Source organism: Balaenoptera ricei, chromosome 7 (assembly GCF_028023285.1).
Source record: "Balaenoptera ricei isolate mBalRic1 chromosome 7, mBalRic1.hap2, whole genome shotgun sequence".
NCBI lineage: Eukaryota > Metazoa > Chordata > Mammalia > Artiodactyla > Balaenopteridae > Balaenoptera > Balaenoptera ricei.
Genome location: NC_082645.1, coordinates 43069491 through 43085156, shown reverse-complemented (window position 1 = coordinate 43085156; position 15666 = coordinate 43069491). Strand labels below are relative to the sequence as shown.

Here is a 15666-nt window from a genome sequence, read left to right as displayed (position 1 = left end):
GGACTGTCTGTCCTGCTTCTGATTCTTGTACAGTGAGCAATTCAAGAACTAAAACAAAGGTTCCACCCATCTAAACCTCAGTCTCAACTTATAACAAACAGTAAGGAAGCTTAATTCTTTGGATATGATTCAGTCACTTTGTAAAGTGTCCAAAAGCTTTAGAGCTAAAATGTTCAGTGGGCACACTTACCCAATATGGTTGGTTCTTAAAGAAATTTCCAGTTCTCTTAGCACTTGTGTGGACTCTTGAACACGCCGTCTGAATTTCTATAATTCAAGAACACATATTCTCACAAAACATATTTTAGCAAGTGCTATAACTGCAGCTTACTTGTAGTAAGTTTAACAATATGAAAATATCTCTGCTTCTAAAGTGGGCTTCTCACACATTTCTTTTTGCAAAGTGCACAAATTTTTCTCATCGTAACCGTCAGCTTATGTGAAAGGACTGGGGAAAATGACTTATTTCATGTACTAAGTGTCTCTGAGTAAGTAGCTTATTTTTTTCCCTACCCCACAATACAACAATACTCACTGACATACCTATGTTGGGGTCCCTAAAATCACCCGTTTCAATGATTCGCTAGGGCTCACAGGACTCAGCATGTAATTGTCCTTGCCGCTAGGATTTATTACAGCAAAAAGATGCAAGGTATAATCACCTAAGGGAAAAGGTGCGTGGGGTGAAGTCCAGAGGAAACCAGATACAAGCTTCCAAGAGTATTCGCCCATAGGAGTCATAAATGACAATATTCGTGAAATGCTGTCAACCAGGGAAGTTCATTAGACACTTAGTACCTGGGGTTTTTACTGGGGGCTCATCACTTGAGCACTCTCTGCCTAGCACATACCAAAAGTGCAGCCTCCCCAAATGAAAACTGGCATTCCGCATAAACCATGTAGTTGGAATCAACAGTTTGGGCACAGTGAGTCATTATTAACAGGGAATTCTGGGAACTCTCCCGAAATCCAAGTCCCCAGTTGCCAACCAAGAGCCAAACTTGCAAGCAGGCCTTTCTAAGGTGGCAATCTCATACCTACTATGCTTGTTCTTTTCTGCATGACCTCACGTGGAAGGTCCCTCCTCTAGACACCTCCCTTCTACTTGAGGGATGTCCTTCCTCATTCCCCTGCCTATCAAAATCCCACGTGTCCTTCCAGAACTCCCTCAGGTCTCCCTTGGCCCAATGAATCCTCCTCTGATAGTAAATGTACTCATTTCTCTATCCTCTCAACTGCAAATAACCTCCAAGGAATCACTGGGTTGCACTGCACATGAGTTCTTTGGAACGCAATTTCCTACAGAAATATTTCTTTACAGTCACTAAAGTCTTAGGCCAGTCTGGAAGAAGGCCATTTGATATGCAATGCCTTCTGAGAAGAGTTCTACGCTCTCTGTGCTAGAGACCCAAACCACCTTCAGGTTACACTGTTTTCAGGAAAAGCCTTTGAGAATCCTGGCCAGGATGTTGGGGATCCTTCTCCTCTGCTCCCATGACTGCAGAAGGAACCGGGTCATCCAGCTCCAAAGACAAAGGCATCCAAGGGCAGGAAGGACAGGAGGAAGGTTAGAAAGGAGGATTCCGGGATGTGGGGAGGGGAGAGCCCTGCCACAGGCAGGCCCCGGTGCCCCAGGGAAGACTGGACCCCTGCTCAGCACTGACGGGCTCCTGCTACCCTCTTCTCTCCTGGAGGCCCTTTACTTCTCCACCAGCTGCTTCTCACCGGAGCAAAAAGTCTCAGTTTCCCCGACTGCCATTCCGGAAGCACCCAAAGACCTTCTCAGGTGTGTAGCATCCGCGATATGTGAAATAAAAGCATCCCTGATGCCAAGAAAAAAGAGAGCCGCCCCCTCTTTTGTCAAGAAAGGCTTAAGAAACAACAAAGAGTCATCCATAGGTTGGAGGGACATCCAAGCCCAGGGCTTCCTAGAGAGCCTTCCAGCAATGAGGACTGCCAGTGAGGTAGGGTCTATGGCCGCACAGCTGAGGAAACCATTTCCAGGTGTGCCGGATGCTGCAGAGGGGCCAGTCCCATGTCAGGGTCACAAGTCTTGGGCTGTCTGCACATGTGGCCTTTAGGAAACGACTCAGCATTCCTAGCTATGCATTATGCATAGTTCTGATTCGTTCCCTGCAGCCTGTGCTGGTTCCCTAACTGAGCCTTATGCTTCCTCAGGGCAAGGTCATCCCTCACATACACTGTGAGCTACAAGGGCACCCAGTGTAGCACGGAGGACCTAACAGAGTGCGAAAGAGGATCTGCCGAAGGACTAAGAGGCATGTATCAAACCAAAATAACTCAAAACACTGAGATAAGAGAGGCGACAACAAGAGCAGATAACATTTATTAGGCTTTACTTTGAGAGGCACTACACTTTTGCAACTGCAGGAAAACTGAGGTAGAACTAAACTGACTTCGCCCTGTATTCTATTCTCTTGGCAACCGTTTGAATTTCAGCTGGTGGACTTTGGACTGCAGAGAAATCTTGGCATCCACTTCCCTAACACATAAACAACGGCTGCCAACACTCCGCACTTGTACAACGCACCCAGAATGCTTTAAAACACTTCAAAAGGGAAATCGTGCGACTGTGGGAACCAGCGAACAAGAGCTGGGTACCACTTATTAGCAGTGTTCACCCTTCCCCCAGCCCTCTCTGTACACGGCAGGCCCAGGGAGGAGCCCACGGAGACAGCTGAGCCCTGGAGACCCGTATAATAGGGTTTCTTTTACAAGTGCAGAGCCCACAGAGGACCAGACTCCTTTCTTCATGGCCTGTCACCTCTCCCCATGCCAGACATGAGCACATCCCCTCAAAGCACAGACTGAGAACCTCCTGGTATTAAATAAGGAGACTGGTTTGGAGAGATATCTAATTTAGGCTCTTCCTTCCCTGCCCTACAGGGTTTCACTTAAAACTACTTAGAAGAAAATCAAAATAGAAGATGCTTAAGAAATTTTTTTAGAAGACAGCAAATTAAGTATCTTCAATTCAATGTGAACAAAAGATTAATGAATGAAGTGCTTCAGGACTCCAGATGCAGTTAAGGGTAAACTGCTCAGCTTAGACTGTCTGGCTAAAATGGAAAGCCTGATTGGAAATCTCTTTCTCCCTGCCTCTAATTCAGCTGAGAATCGTAAACTCATTTTAACTGCAAGCCATGCCTTACTCCAAGCAAAATCTCCTTTTTTCCAGGCTTTAAGCATGACAGTTATGGTGAGTGGAACAGATCATTTCCTACTGCCAGCTCCTGACAGAACGCTTAGTAAAGCAGGGATGGTTGATCCAACATCCACTTTATTTTTTTCTGAAAGCTGAATGACTGATCTTTTTTTTTTTTTAACATTTCTTTAATTAATTAATTAATTTATATTTATTTTTGGCTGTGTTGGGTCTTCGTTTCTGTGCAAGGGCTTTCTCCAGTTGCGGCGAGCGGGGGCCACTCTTCATCGCGGTGCGCGGGCCTCTCTCTGTCGCGGCCTCTCTTGTTGCGGAGCACAGGCTCCAGACGCGCAGGCTCAGTAGTTGTGGCTCACGGGCTTAGTTGCTCCGCGGCATGTGGGATCTTCCCAGGCCAGGGCTCGAACCCGTGTCCCCTGCATTGGCAGGCAGATTCTCAACCACTGCGCCACCAGGGAAGCCCCTGAATGACTGATCTTGAAAGATGAGGCTCAGGCCAAACACGGCCATTCAGGTGAATACACATGGCTAGGGCAGAGATTTCAGGAATGAAGGTCAGCCCAGACAGACATCCTTTGTCTTGGGCCTCTTTATGAAGTTATTTGCGAGGAAGCAAAACACTTTCTGAGCAGCTGATCTGTTGTTGTTGTTCATTTTACATCTTACATTCCCAGGAATAATTGTTCCGAGGAAGAACTGGGACTGGGCCAGGAAGAATCCACCTCTTCTCTCCAACCATCTTCCTCCCCACGGGGCTTGGGGCTGGAGTCTAAGAAGCACTCTCTCGGAGTTTATGTATTTGCCTTTTTTAAAGAATTCGACAAATGCTGAGATAATTGTCAGGGGCTGGGACACTGAGCATACTCTCAGTCTTGTGTACGAATATGGCATTTCTGCCAGACTCAGCTCGGGATGAGAGTGCCTAATCCTGGGTCTGAGCTGTCCAGCCAGAAGGTTTACGAGTTGGGGGATTTCTGAAAATATTTCTCATACAGAATCTTGCTGCCCCTGTGCAAAAGAAATAGCCTGGTTTTTTTTTTTTTTTTTCCTGGGTTGTGTTTTGTGTATATGGGTATGCCTTCCTTTAACCCTCTCTAATGTGATGAAATTGCAAGGTGCTATATCGTTGGGGAGGGGGACAAGAAAGAAACTAAGAATTAAGCAGCTGTCTCACTTAGCAGACCTGACAGAAGCTCTTTTAAAAAAAGGAATGTGTGTGCCGTAGTTATAAGGAGGGTATTAGGATACTTTGATAGGTACATTCTTAGAAGAGGAGGTTATGTCACATATGGCACCTAGGCGACAGCAAAGGTCCACAAGCCATTTGCATCATCACTCCTAGACTTTATTTCCGCCTGTCTGCATAGTAACTTACAGGACAAAGGGCCAGGAAATGTCCAAAAGGAAATAATAGTTGTTCTCCTTTACTTGATTTCTTTCGGCGGGGGGTGGGCACAGTGTTTAGAATGTAAGCAGAAGATGCAGAAAAAGGAGCTTAAAAAATATATCTCAGAGCCAAGAGCCCTAGAAATAGTGGCTAACTAGGAAAACTGTGCCTTTCTGCTCTCATGAGTCACACACTGAAACAACAGAGGGAATTCAGCTCAAGATATTTTCAGGGCAGCCTTGAAAGCAGGAGCTGTGGAAGGTCAACCGAAAAACAAGTGCTGTCTGGTGACTAGCCCTTTATCCATCTTGAGCAAGGGCGGCTCTGCCCTGAGACATCCCAGGACTGATCCAGGCCCCAGGGCTGTGCCAGGCTACATGCTTTACCAGAAGGCATCAGTTTAAACCAATTGTGTGGCTGCACAAAGCAGGGCTTGTTTGTAAAAGGAGAGAGTCCGCTGAGAATGGAATCAGCTATTCTCTCCTTACCTTCTTGGGGCCAGGGGCACGGCTGGGGCGGGGGAAGCAGCTAAAAGCATCAACACAGGATGTGAGTGCACAGCTGGGATGACAAAGCCCCAGTGATTTTTCAAGGTCTCTGGAAATGCACCAAGGCATGAAAGACAAGTATTCCCTTTGCTAGGCCTATTTTTCTGGGGCCCTGAACACCTCTGGACTGAACCTACCGCCCTGTGTAATTGCAAATGGCAGCAACTCAATAACCATCAGAGGTACATGACTCCCAACTCAGGAAAGTACTTTTAAACACATTCTCAAGCGAGGATGGCTTTTTTCTTTGTCTTTTCATGTTGTCCGGCTCCAACAACTCCAAGGTTGTTTTCCCAGAGGCTCCGGCAGAGGCTATAATGGAGAGGAAGGAAGGTCTCCTCCAGGGCAGGAGGATTCTGCCTGCTAATGAGGAAGCAACAACACAAAGTGGAAACAAATCCATCTTACCTTCCGGGTTACAGCTGGATCCAGATAGCCTTTGAGCTTTTGAATGTAAGTATGGGGAGGGTTCTTCACCTGGAATCGTTCCTGCAGGAAGCACGAAAGTAAAGTAAAAAGCATGAAAGCTCTGAAGGCATGACGGTCAGCCATATTCACACAGATTTATACTGCTGACCCAAAGCCAAAACGCATCTGCCGCATGACCATGGCCCTGCAAAGAGTCACTGGTTTTGAATCTTTAGAGTCGATGTTCCTATCCCCTCTTTGCCTACGAGGAAACTGAAACTCAGAGCAGATCAGTCCTTCCCTAAGATGATGCAGCAAGTCAGGGGTACAAGTAGATTCAAACCCATGTTCGCCCAACTCTAGAGTCTGACCTGCTTTCTCGGTGGGGCTCTGCAGCTCTCTTTCTGGGAATAATGTTCTGCCCAACCTGTGTTCAGGGACCTCTTTTAGCAGGTCTTCCATCTATTGCATATTCTTTGAATATCTTCAGTGTTGGCAAATCTTTTTCTGTTGAATATTTATTTTATCTTTGAAAATATCAAAAATTTGTCTTAAACTAGATAAAACTAATTTGTTTCAAAAATGAGTAATGAGTCTATTGCTCAGAGACTGCGGTGAGTGTGTATTTGTGTGCATGTGTGTGACCATTAAGGTGTTCCTAAGGCAGTTTCCAAATCAGAAGACTTCAAAGTATTGTGAACAAAGGCACAATCATTGAAATAAGCATATTATATATATATATATATATATATATATATATACACAAAAAACACATATATGCCAAGGTGATATTTGAATGTAGATTGGGGGTGGGGCCCATGAATCTGCATTTCTCACAAGTTTCATGCTGACACTGTGGATGGAGGGACCACACTTTGAGAAACTCATGCCCACGTGTATCAGGTTTTACAGACCATAATGTCCAAAGCAGAATAAGCAGGAGTAAGCTGGGCAAAATCCAAAGGCCCACACTATAGAATGGTAAGTACTATATTATAGTCATATAATGATATATGACATTCTGATAAAAAAGAACACACTGTATTGCATGGTTCTATGTGGATGGATTGTTGAGACAAAAAAGAACAAATGATTTCTTTCACAAAAGAGGCAAAATTAAATATTAACTGTTAGGGACACATATATAGGTGGTTTATTCACATACACACACACACACACACACACACACACACACACATACACACACAGACAAGAGGTGGGGGAGATTTGCATTAAAATGATAGTCAAGGACCAAGGAGGGGGAAGGGAAATACAGTTTGATCCTGAGAGGCCGGCAATGTTCTTTTCTGATCCTAGAAGTAGTTACACGGATGTTGGTTTTATCTTACTTATTATGCTATTCTTAAGTTTCACAACCTTTCCTGTATATACACTATATTTAACACACCAAAAAAGTTTACATAAAGCAGCCCCAAAAGGAACAAAAAGATTTGTCATGAAATCAGGACAATTCTTATCAGGTACTTTTCTGCATACAACTCAAGAGATGTTTTCCTAGTAATTCTTTTTAACCTGATTATTGCTTATGCCAAAATGGAATTTTTTAGTATTTCACAACACTGACAATTGGTCAGTATGTTAAGCGTTTGTTTATCCCATATAAATTTGTATTTCTCCAATACAAGGAACCACAACATTCTTCCCAGTCCACTCAAGCCTTGTTCACTTACAGATTTAGAAATGCTTAAGATCGTCCTACTATTATCAAAAGATCATCTTGTTAGTGAAAATATACATTTTATTATTGCTTAACACTACTCTAAAATAAAAGAAAGTGGCTTAGAGTGAGACCAATACTTCCCCTTTATTTAAAAGTGATCATGGTAAATTTCATAGTATACAAACTGTCTCTCAACGGAGCTGTTTTAAAAAATGGTCAGCTTATTATTTCTAATTATTCCCCCAATTTTCTATCCCACAAGCAATTTCTAATTAATGATTCACACATATTCAACATCTCTGGTGCCATCACTGTGTATCAAGTCCTATGTATCAAGTCCTAATTTTTTTAAACAAACACTATCAACTTTACGAAGGGATCAGATAGGATCCAATGGTCACAGGGTTTTAGCAATAGCCCAGCTGAGGGCTAAAATAATCACAAAAAGTTCCCCAAAAAATGAACTGACAAGCTATCTAGAAACCAGTTACTATTTCCAACCTTGTGTATGAAAACAGCTGATGCCAGAGATATACTGGGATATAAATAAAAATGCTTTTTAATAATACAATCCAATTACCCCAATTTTTAAAAATCCCATGACAGAGACAACTCAACCTGTGCTCCATTCTACTATAGCAAATACTACCTACCTCTAAATATAAAGTTCTTAACACATGAAACTCAATGAATTTTAACTGTGGCTAAGGCAGCATTTGCTTGAGGACCTAAAATTTGAAATCTGTGGACAGTTACTGAGAGATTTCTAATGTTTGTTCTTGCAGGCAATGTCTTCACACCATAAGAGCCATATTTATTCCTTTAAAAATAACAAAATTTAAGTAATTCCCTGGCAGTCCAGTGGTTAGGACTCCACACTTCCACTGCTGGGGGACTGGGTTCGATCCCTGGTCAAGAAACTAAGATCCCGCAGGGCACATGGTGCAGCAAAAAATAAATACATAAATAAATAAAACAAAATCTGGATGACTAGCATATAGAACATATTGACATTCACTCAACTAGTAAAATCCCATTTTTGACAGTCATAAATATAGCTTTCTCTGTTTCTTACTTAACACTGTGGTCACCCAGAGGGGCTTTCTCAAACAGACACATTTGCTGGTCCTGCTGACTTGATTAATTTCCTTATAATTAATCCCTTGAAATTATGGACAAGGTCTATATTTAATAAACGCACACTTTTTCAAATGTGCTTAGCATTTGCTGTTGTGTTTTAGGCATTTTTTCTTCACGTGTTTGAGTAACTTACTAACATATTTCCAAGAAACAGAAAATGAAGAAAACTGATGCTTTAAAACACATCATACATCGTAGCTACTTCTCCAAACACTGCACCTACCTCCAGGGATTCAAGTGAAACCCTTATGGAGGAAAAATACAAAGCCCCAGCTATTTTCCTAAAACTTGGGAGTTGCTTGTGTAATCTCAAAAGGAGCTACTGTTTGAGTTATAAATCCAGCACCTGGCGCACCAAACCTTTTCAGTCTGTCTGTCTTCAACATGGCCATTTGCACAACAGAAACATTTGTCGGAATACACTGGAGAATTCCAGCACCTTGCCAAAACATTTATTTTGAAGAACTCTGGATGGATTACTGGCATTATACTTATTTAAATTAATAATTTTTTCCTCTAAGCATTAGAATTTTAGGTTTTTCACTCAAACCCAAAATTGCCTTGGCTTCTGGGACCGCTTCATATCCCACGTGCTATCTTCAATAACTAATTACCATCACAGCAAGATCTTTTTTGATCCACCTCCTAGAGTAATGGAAATAAAAACAAAAATAAACAAATGGGACCTAATGAAACTTCAAAGCTTTTGCACAGCAAAGGAAACCATAAACAAGACGAAAAGACAACCCTCAGAATGGGAGAAAATATTTGCAAACGAATCAACGGACAAAGGATTAATCTCCAAAATATATAAACAGCTCATTCAGCTCAATATTAAAAAAACAAACAACCCAATCCAAAAATGGGCAGAAGACCTAAATAGACATTTCTCCAAAGAAGACATACAGATGGCCAAGAAGCACATGAAAAGATGCTCAATATCACTAATTATTAGAGAAATGCAAATCAAAACTACAATGAGGTATCACCTCACACCAGTTAGAATGGGCATCACCAGAAAATCTACAAACAACAAATGCTGGAGAGGGTGCGGAGAAAAGGGAAGCCTCTTGCACTGTTGGTGGGAATGTAAATTGATACAGCCACTATGGAGAACAGTATGGAGGTTCCTTAAAAAACTAAAAATAGATTTACCATATGATCCAGCAATCCCACTACTGGGCGTATACCCAGAGAAAATCGTAATTCAAAAAGACACATGCACCCCAATATTCATTGCAGCACTATTTACAATAGCCAGGTCATGGAAGCAACCTAAATGCCCATCGACAGACGAATGGATAAAGAAATTGTGGTACATATATACAATAGAATATTACTCAGCCATAAAAAGGAATGAAACTGAGTCATTTGTTGAGACGTGGATGGATCTAGAGACTGTCATACAGAGTGAAGTCAGTCAGAAAGAGAAAAACAAATATCGTATATTAACGCATGTATGTGGAACCTAGAAAAATAGTACAGATGAGCTGGTTTGCAGGGCAGAAGTTGAGACACAGATGTAGAGAAGAGACATATGGACACCAAGGGGGAAAACTGCGGTGGGGTGGGGATGGTGGTGTGCTGAATTGGGCGATTGGGATCGACATGTATACACTGATGTGTATAAAATTGATGACTAATGAGAACCTGCAGTATAAAAAAACAAACAAACAGAACAACTAATACTAAACTTTCATTGGGTTATTTGTATGGAAATATGTTAATATAAATGTTTAAAAAAATAAAAAATAAAAAAAAAAATAACTAGTTACCTGCTTGTTCAACATCACTGATAAGGGTAGCTTAATTAGATTAAACCCCTAACTTGAGTTAGGCTATATAGAAATATTGTTCTTAGGGATAAATCATGGTGATATGTCAATAGGGATGGATAAGCCATCTGAAAAAGCTTTAAAAATACAAATTTCTTTCAAAATACCTAATCATACAGCATCACCATCACTCTGACCTCTTGCCATTTATATCTTTGTGTGACCAAACTTTCTTCATGAAATGTTTCTGGATGGGAAATAAAAATGGCTTTGAGGGTTTTAATTATTCTCCAAAAACATTCAAAGAACGAAGCCCAAAGCCATTTCTTAACATTCAGGACACTATGCTGACAAACTGCACTGAAAGAAGCGTGGAAGGAAAGAGAGGGGGAGAACAGACTTTAATATCTTCATGAAGCGTCTGTGTCATTTGCAAACAGTTTAATAAATTAGAGTGTTAGGAATTCAATTTCTCTGGTAACGACCAGAAAACTTCTTCTCATTGCTAAAAGCGACTTAATTTATACAGGCCCAGGAGCACAATTACCCTTGCATCTGGGGCAGCACTTCTTGTTTCTCAAAGATTATTAACTTATCTTTTAATAACACTTTACAGTTTACAATATTCTTTAGGCCTCTTAACTTACTCAAGCTTCTCTATCTGCCAAGCATATGTAAAATTCCATTTTATAGATGAGGAAACTGAGGCTCAGAGAGTAAATGACTTGCCTTAAATTTCACACTCACACACACATATACACACCCACACCACCCCCACTCCCGATCAAGGATTAAAACTCAAGTTTTCTGACTCTCTAATCCTTGTTCTTTTCACTACACTATAATAAGTGTACTCATCTTGCTTTTGATAGAGTAAGTTTTTATTTTTTTTTAACATCTTTATTGGAGTATAATTGCTTTACAATGGTGTGTTAGTTTCTGCTGTATAACAAAGTGAATCAGCTATACCTATACATACATCCCCATATGTCCTCCCTCTTGTCTCTCCCTCCCACCCTCCCTATCCTACCCCTCTAGGTGGTCACAAAGCACCAAGCTGATCTACCTGTGCTATGCGGCTGCTTCCCACTAGCTATCTATTTTACATTTGGTAGTGTATATATGTCCATGCCACTCTCTTCGTCCCAGCTTACCCTTCCCCCTCCCCATGTCCTCAAGTCCATTCTCTACGTCTGCATCTTTATTCCTGTCCTGCCCCTAGGTTCTTGAGAACCATTCATTCATTCATTCATTTATTTAAGATTCCATATATATGTGTTAGCATACAGTATTTGTTTTTCTCTTTCTGACTTACTTCACTCTGTGTGACAGACTCTAGGTCTATCCACCTCACTACAAATAACTCAATTTCCTTTCTTTTTATGTCTGAGTAATAGTCCACTGTATATGTGTGCCACATCTTCTTTATCCATTCATCTGTCAATGGACACTGAATTTGCTTCCATGTCCTGGCTATTGTAAATAGAGCTGCAATGAACACTGTGGTACATGACTCTTTTTGAATCATGGCTTTCTCAGGGTATATACCTAGTAGTGGGATTGCTGGGTCATATGATAGTTCTATTTTTAGCTTTTTAAAGAACCTCCATACTGTTCTCCATAGTGGCTGTATCAATTTACATTCCCACCAACAGTGCAAGAGGGTTCCCTTTTCTCCACACTCTCTCCAGCATTTATTGCTTGTAGATGTTTTGATGACGGCCATTCTGACTGGTGTGAGGTGATACCTCATTGTGGTCTTGATTTGCATTTCTCTAATGATTAGTGATGTTGAGCATCCTTTCATGTGTTTGTTGGCAATCTGTATGTCTTCTCTGGAGAAATGTCTATTTAGGACTTCTGCCCATTTTTGAATTGGGTTGTTTGTTTTTCTGATATTGAGCTGCATGAGCTGCTTATAAATTTTGGAGATTAATCCTATGTCAGTTGCTTCATTTGCAAATATTGTCTCCCATTCTGAGGGTTGGCTTTTCGTCTTGTTTATAGTTTCCTTTGCTGTGCAAGAGCTTTTAAGTTTCATTAGGTTCCATTTGTTTATTTTTGTTTTTATTTCCATTTCTCTAGGAGCTGGGTCAAAAACAATCTTGCTGTGATTTATGTCATAGAGTGTTCTGCCAATGTGTTCCTCTAAGAGTTTTATAGTGTCTGGCCTTACATTTAGGTCTTTAATCCATTTTGAGTTTATTTTTATGTATGGTGTTAGGAAGTGTTCTAATTTCATTCTTTTACATGTAGCTGTCCAGTTTTCCCAGCACCACTTATTGAAGAGGCTGTCTTTTCTCCATTGTATATTCTTGCCTCCTTTATCAAAGATAAGGTGACCATATGTGCGTGGGTTTATCTCTGGGCTTTCTATACTGTTCCATTGACCTATATTTCTGTTTCTGTGCCAGTACCATACTGTCTTGATTACTGTAGCTTTGTAGTATAGTCGGAAGTCAAGGAGCCTGATTCCTCCAGCTCCATTTTCCTTTCTCAAGATTGTTTTGGCTATTCGGGGTCTTTTGTGTTTCCATACAAATTGTGAAATTTTTTGTCTAGTTCTGTGAAAAATGCCATTGGTAGTTTGATAGGGATTGCATTGAATCTGTAGATTGCTTTGGGTAGTATAGTCATTTTCACAATGTTGATTCTTCCAATCCAAGAACACAGTATATCTCTCCATCTGTTTGTATCGTCTTTAATTTCTTTCATCAGTGTCTTATAGTTTTCTGCATACAGGTCTTTTGTCTCCTTAGGTAGGTTTATTCCTAGGTATTTTATTCTTTTTGTTGCAGTGGTAAACAGGAGTATTTCCTTAATTTCTCTTTCAGATTTTGTCATTAGTGTATAGGAATGGAAGAGATTTCTGTGCATTAATTTTGTATCCTGCTACTTTACCAAATTCATTGATTAGCTCTAGTAGTTTTCTGGTAGCATCTTTAGGATTCTCTATGTATAGTATCATGTCATCTGCAAAAAGTGACAGTTTTACTTCTTCTTTTCCAATTTGGATTCCTTTTATTTCTTTTTCTTCTCTGATTGCTGTGGCTCCAACCTCCAAAACTATGTTGAACAATAGTGGTGAGAGTGGGCAACATTGTTTTGCTCCTGATCTTAGAGGAAATGCTTTCAGATTTTCACCATTGAGAATGATGTTGGCTGTGGGTTTGTCATATATGGCTTTTATTATGTTGAGGTAGGTTCCCTCTAGGCCTACTTTCTGGAGAGTTTTTATCATAAATGGGTGTTAAATTTTGTCAAAAGCTGTTTCTGCATCTATTGAAATGATCATATGGTTTTTATCCTTCAGTGTGTTAATATGGTGTATCACATTGATTGATTTGCATATATTGAAGAATCCTTGCATTCCTTGGATAAACCCCACTTGATCACTGTGTATGAGACTTTTAATGTGCTGTTGGATTCTGTTTGCTAGTATTTTGTTGAGGATCTTTGCATCTATGTTCATCAGTGTTATTGGCCTGTAGTTTTCTTTTTTGGGGACATCTTTGTCTGGTTATGGTATCAGGGTGATGATGGCCTCATAGAATGAGTTTGGGAGTGTTCCTCCCTCTGCTATATTTTGGAAAAGTTTGAGAGGGATAGGTGTTAGCTCTTCTCTAAATGTTTGATAGAATTCGCCTGTGAAGCCATCTGGTCCTGGGCTTTTGTTTGTTGGAAGATTTTTAATCACAGTTTCAAGTTCAGTGCTTGTGATGGGTCTGTTTATATTTTCTATTTCTTCCTGGTTCACTCTCGGAAGGTTGTGCTTTTCTAAGAATTTGTCCATTTCTTCCAGGTCGTCCATTTTATTGGCATATAGTTGCTTGTAGTAATCCCTCATGATCCTTTGTATCTCTGCAGTGTCAGTTGTTACTTCTATTTCATTTCTAATTCTATTGATTTGAGTCTTCTCCCTTTTTTTCTTGATGAGTCTGGCTAAAGGTTTATCAATTTTGTTTATCTTCTCAAAGAACCAGCTTTTAGTTTTATTGATCTTTGCTATTGTTTCCTTCATTTCTTTTTCATTTATTTCTGATCTGATCTTTATGATTTCTTTCCTTCTGCTAACTTTGGGATATTTTTGTTCTTCTTTCTCTAATTGCTTTAGGTTTAAGGCTAGCTTGTTTACTTGAGATGTTTCTTGTTTCTTGAGGTAGGATTGTATTGGTATAAACTTCCCTCTTAGAACTGCTTTTGCTGCATCCCATAGGTTTTGGGTCATCGTGTTTTCATTGTCATTTGTTTCTAGGTATTTTTTGATTTCCTCTTTGATTTCTTCGGTGATCTCTTGGTTATTTAGTAGTGTATTGTTTAGCCTCCATGTGTAAGTATTTTTTACAGATTTTTTTCCTGCAATTGATATCTAGTCTCATAGCGTTGTGGTCAGAAAAGATACTTGATATGATTTCAAGTTTTTTAAATTTACCAAGGCTTGATTTGTGACCCAAGATATGATCTATCCTGGAGAATGTTCCATGCGCACTTGAGAAGAAAGTGTATTCTGCTGTTTGGGGATGGAATGTCCTACAAATATCAATTAAGTCCATCTTGTTTAATGAGTCATTTAAAGCTTGTGTTTCCTTATTTATTTTCACTTTGGATGATCTGTCCATTGGTGAAAGTGGGGTGTTAAAGTCCCTACTATGATTGTGTCACTGTCAATTTCCCCTTTTATGGCTGTTAGCATTTGCCTTATGTATCGAGGTGCTCCTATGTTGGGTGCATAAATATTTACAATTGTTATATCTTCTTCTTGGATTGATCCCTTGATCATTATGTAGTGTCCTTCTTTGTCTCTTGTAATAGTCTTTATTTTAAAGTCTATTTTGTCTGATATGAGAATTGCTACTCCAGCTTTCTTTTGATTTCCATTTGCATTGAATATCTTTTTCCATCCCCTCACTTGTAGTCTGTATGTGTCCCTAGGTCTGAAGTGGTCTCTTGTAGACAGCATACAGGCGGGTCTTGTTTTTGTATCCATTCAGCCAGTCTATGTCTTTTGGTTGGAGCATTTAATCCATTTACATTTAAGGTAATTATTGATATGTATGTTCCTATTACCATTTTCTTAATTGTTTTGGGTTTGTTTTTGTAGGTCTTTTTCTTCTCTTGTGTTTCCTGCCTAGAGAAATTCCTTTAGCATTTGTTGTAAAGCTGGTTTGGTGGTGCTGAATTCTCTTAACTTTTGCTTGTCTGTGAAGGTTTTAATTTCTCCATCAAATCTGGATGAGATTCTTGCTAGGTAGAGTAACCTTGGTTGTAGTTTTTTCCCTTTCATCACTTTAAATATGTCCTGCCACTCCCTTCTGGCTTGCAGAGTTTCTGCTGAAAGATCAGCTGTTAATCTTACGGGGATTCCCTTATATGTTATTTGTTGCTTTTCCCTTGCTGCTTTAATAATTTTTTTTGTATTTAATTTTTGATAGTTTGATTAATATGTGTCTTGGCGTGTTTCTCCTTGGATTTATCCTGTATGGGACTCTCTGCACTTCCTGGACTTGATTGACTATTTCCTTTCCCATGTTAGGGAAGTTTTC

At 40.2% G+C, this 15666-nt stretch overlaps 1 protein-coding gene across 3 annotated transcripts in view; it reads right to left on the bottom strand.

The window, feature by feature from the left end:
- The window catches only part of FMNL2 (formin like 2), a 307483-nt gene that overhangs the window by 97730 nt on the left and 194087 nt on the right, over positions 1–15666 (bottom strand). For all 3 annotated transcript variants that reach the window (XM_059927874.1, XM_059927872.1, XM_059927873.1), the window contains exons 3-4: positions 5528–5608; positions 191–267 (exon numbers count right to left, since the gene is read on the bottom strand). In XM_059927874.1, coding sequence (XP_059783857.1) covers positions 191–267; positions 5528–5608 — 158 coding nt within the window. The remainder of the gene's footprint in view (positions 1–190; positions 268–5527; positions 5609–15666) is intronic.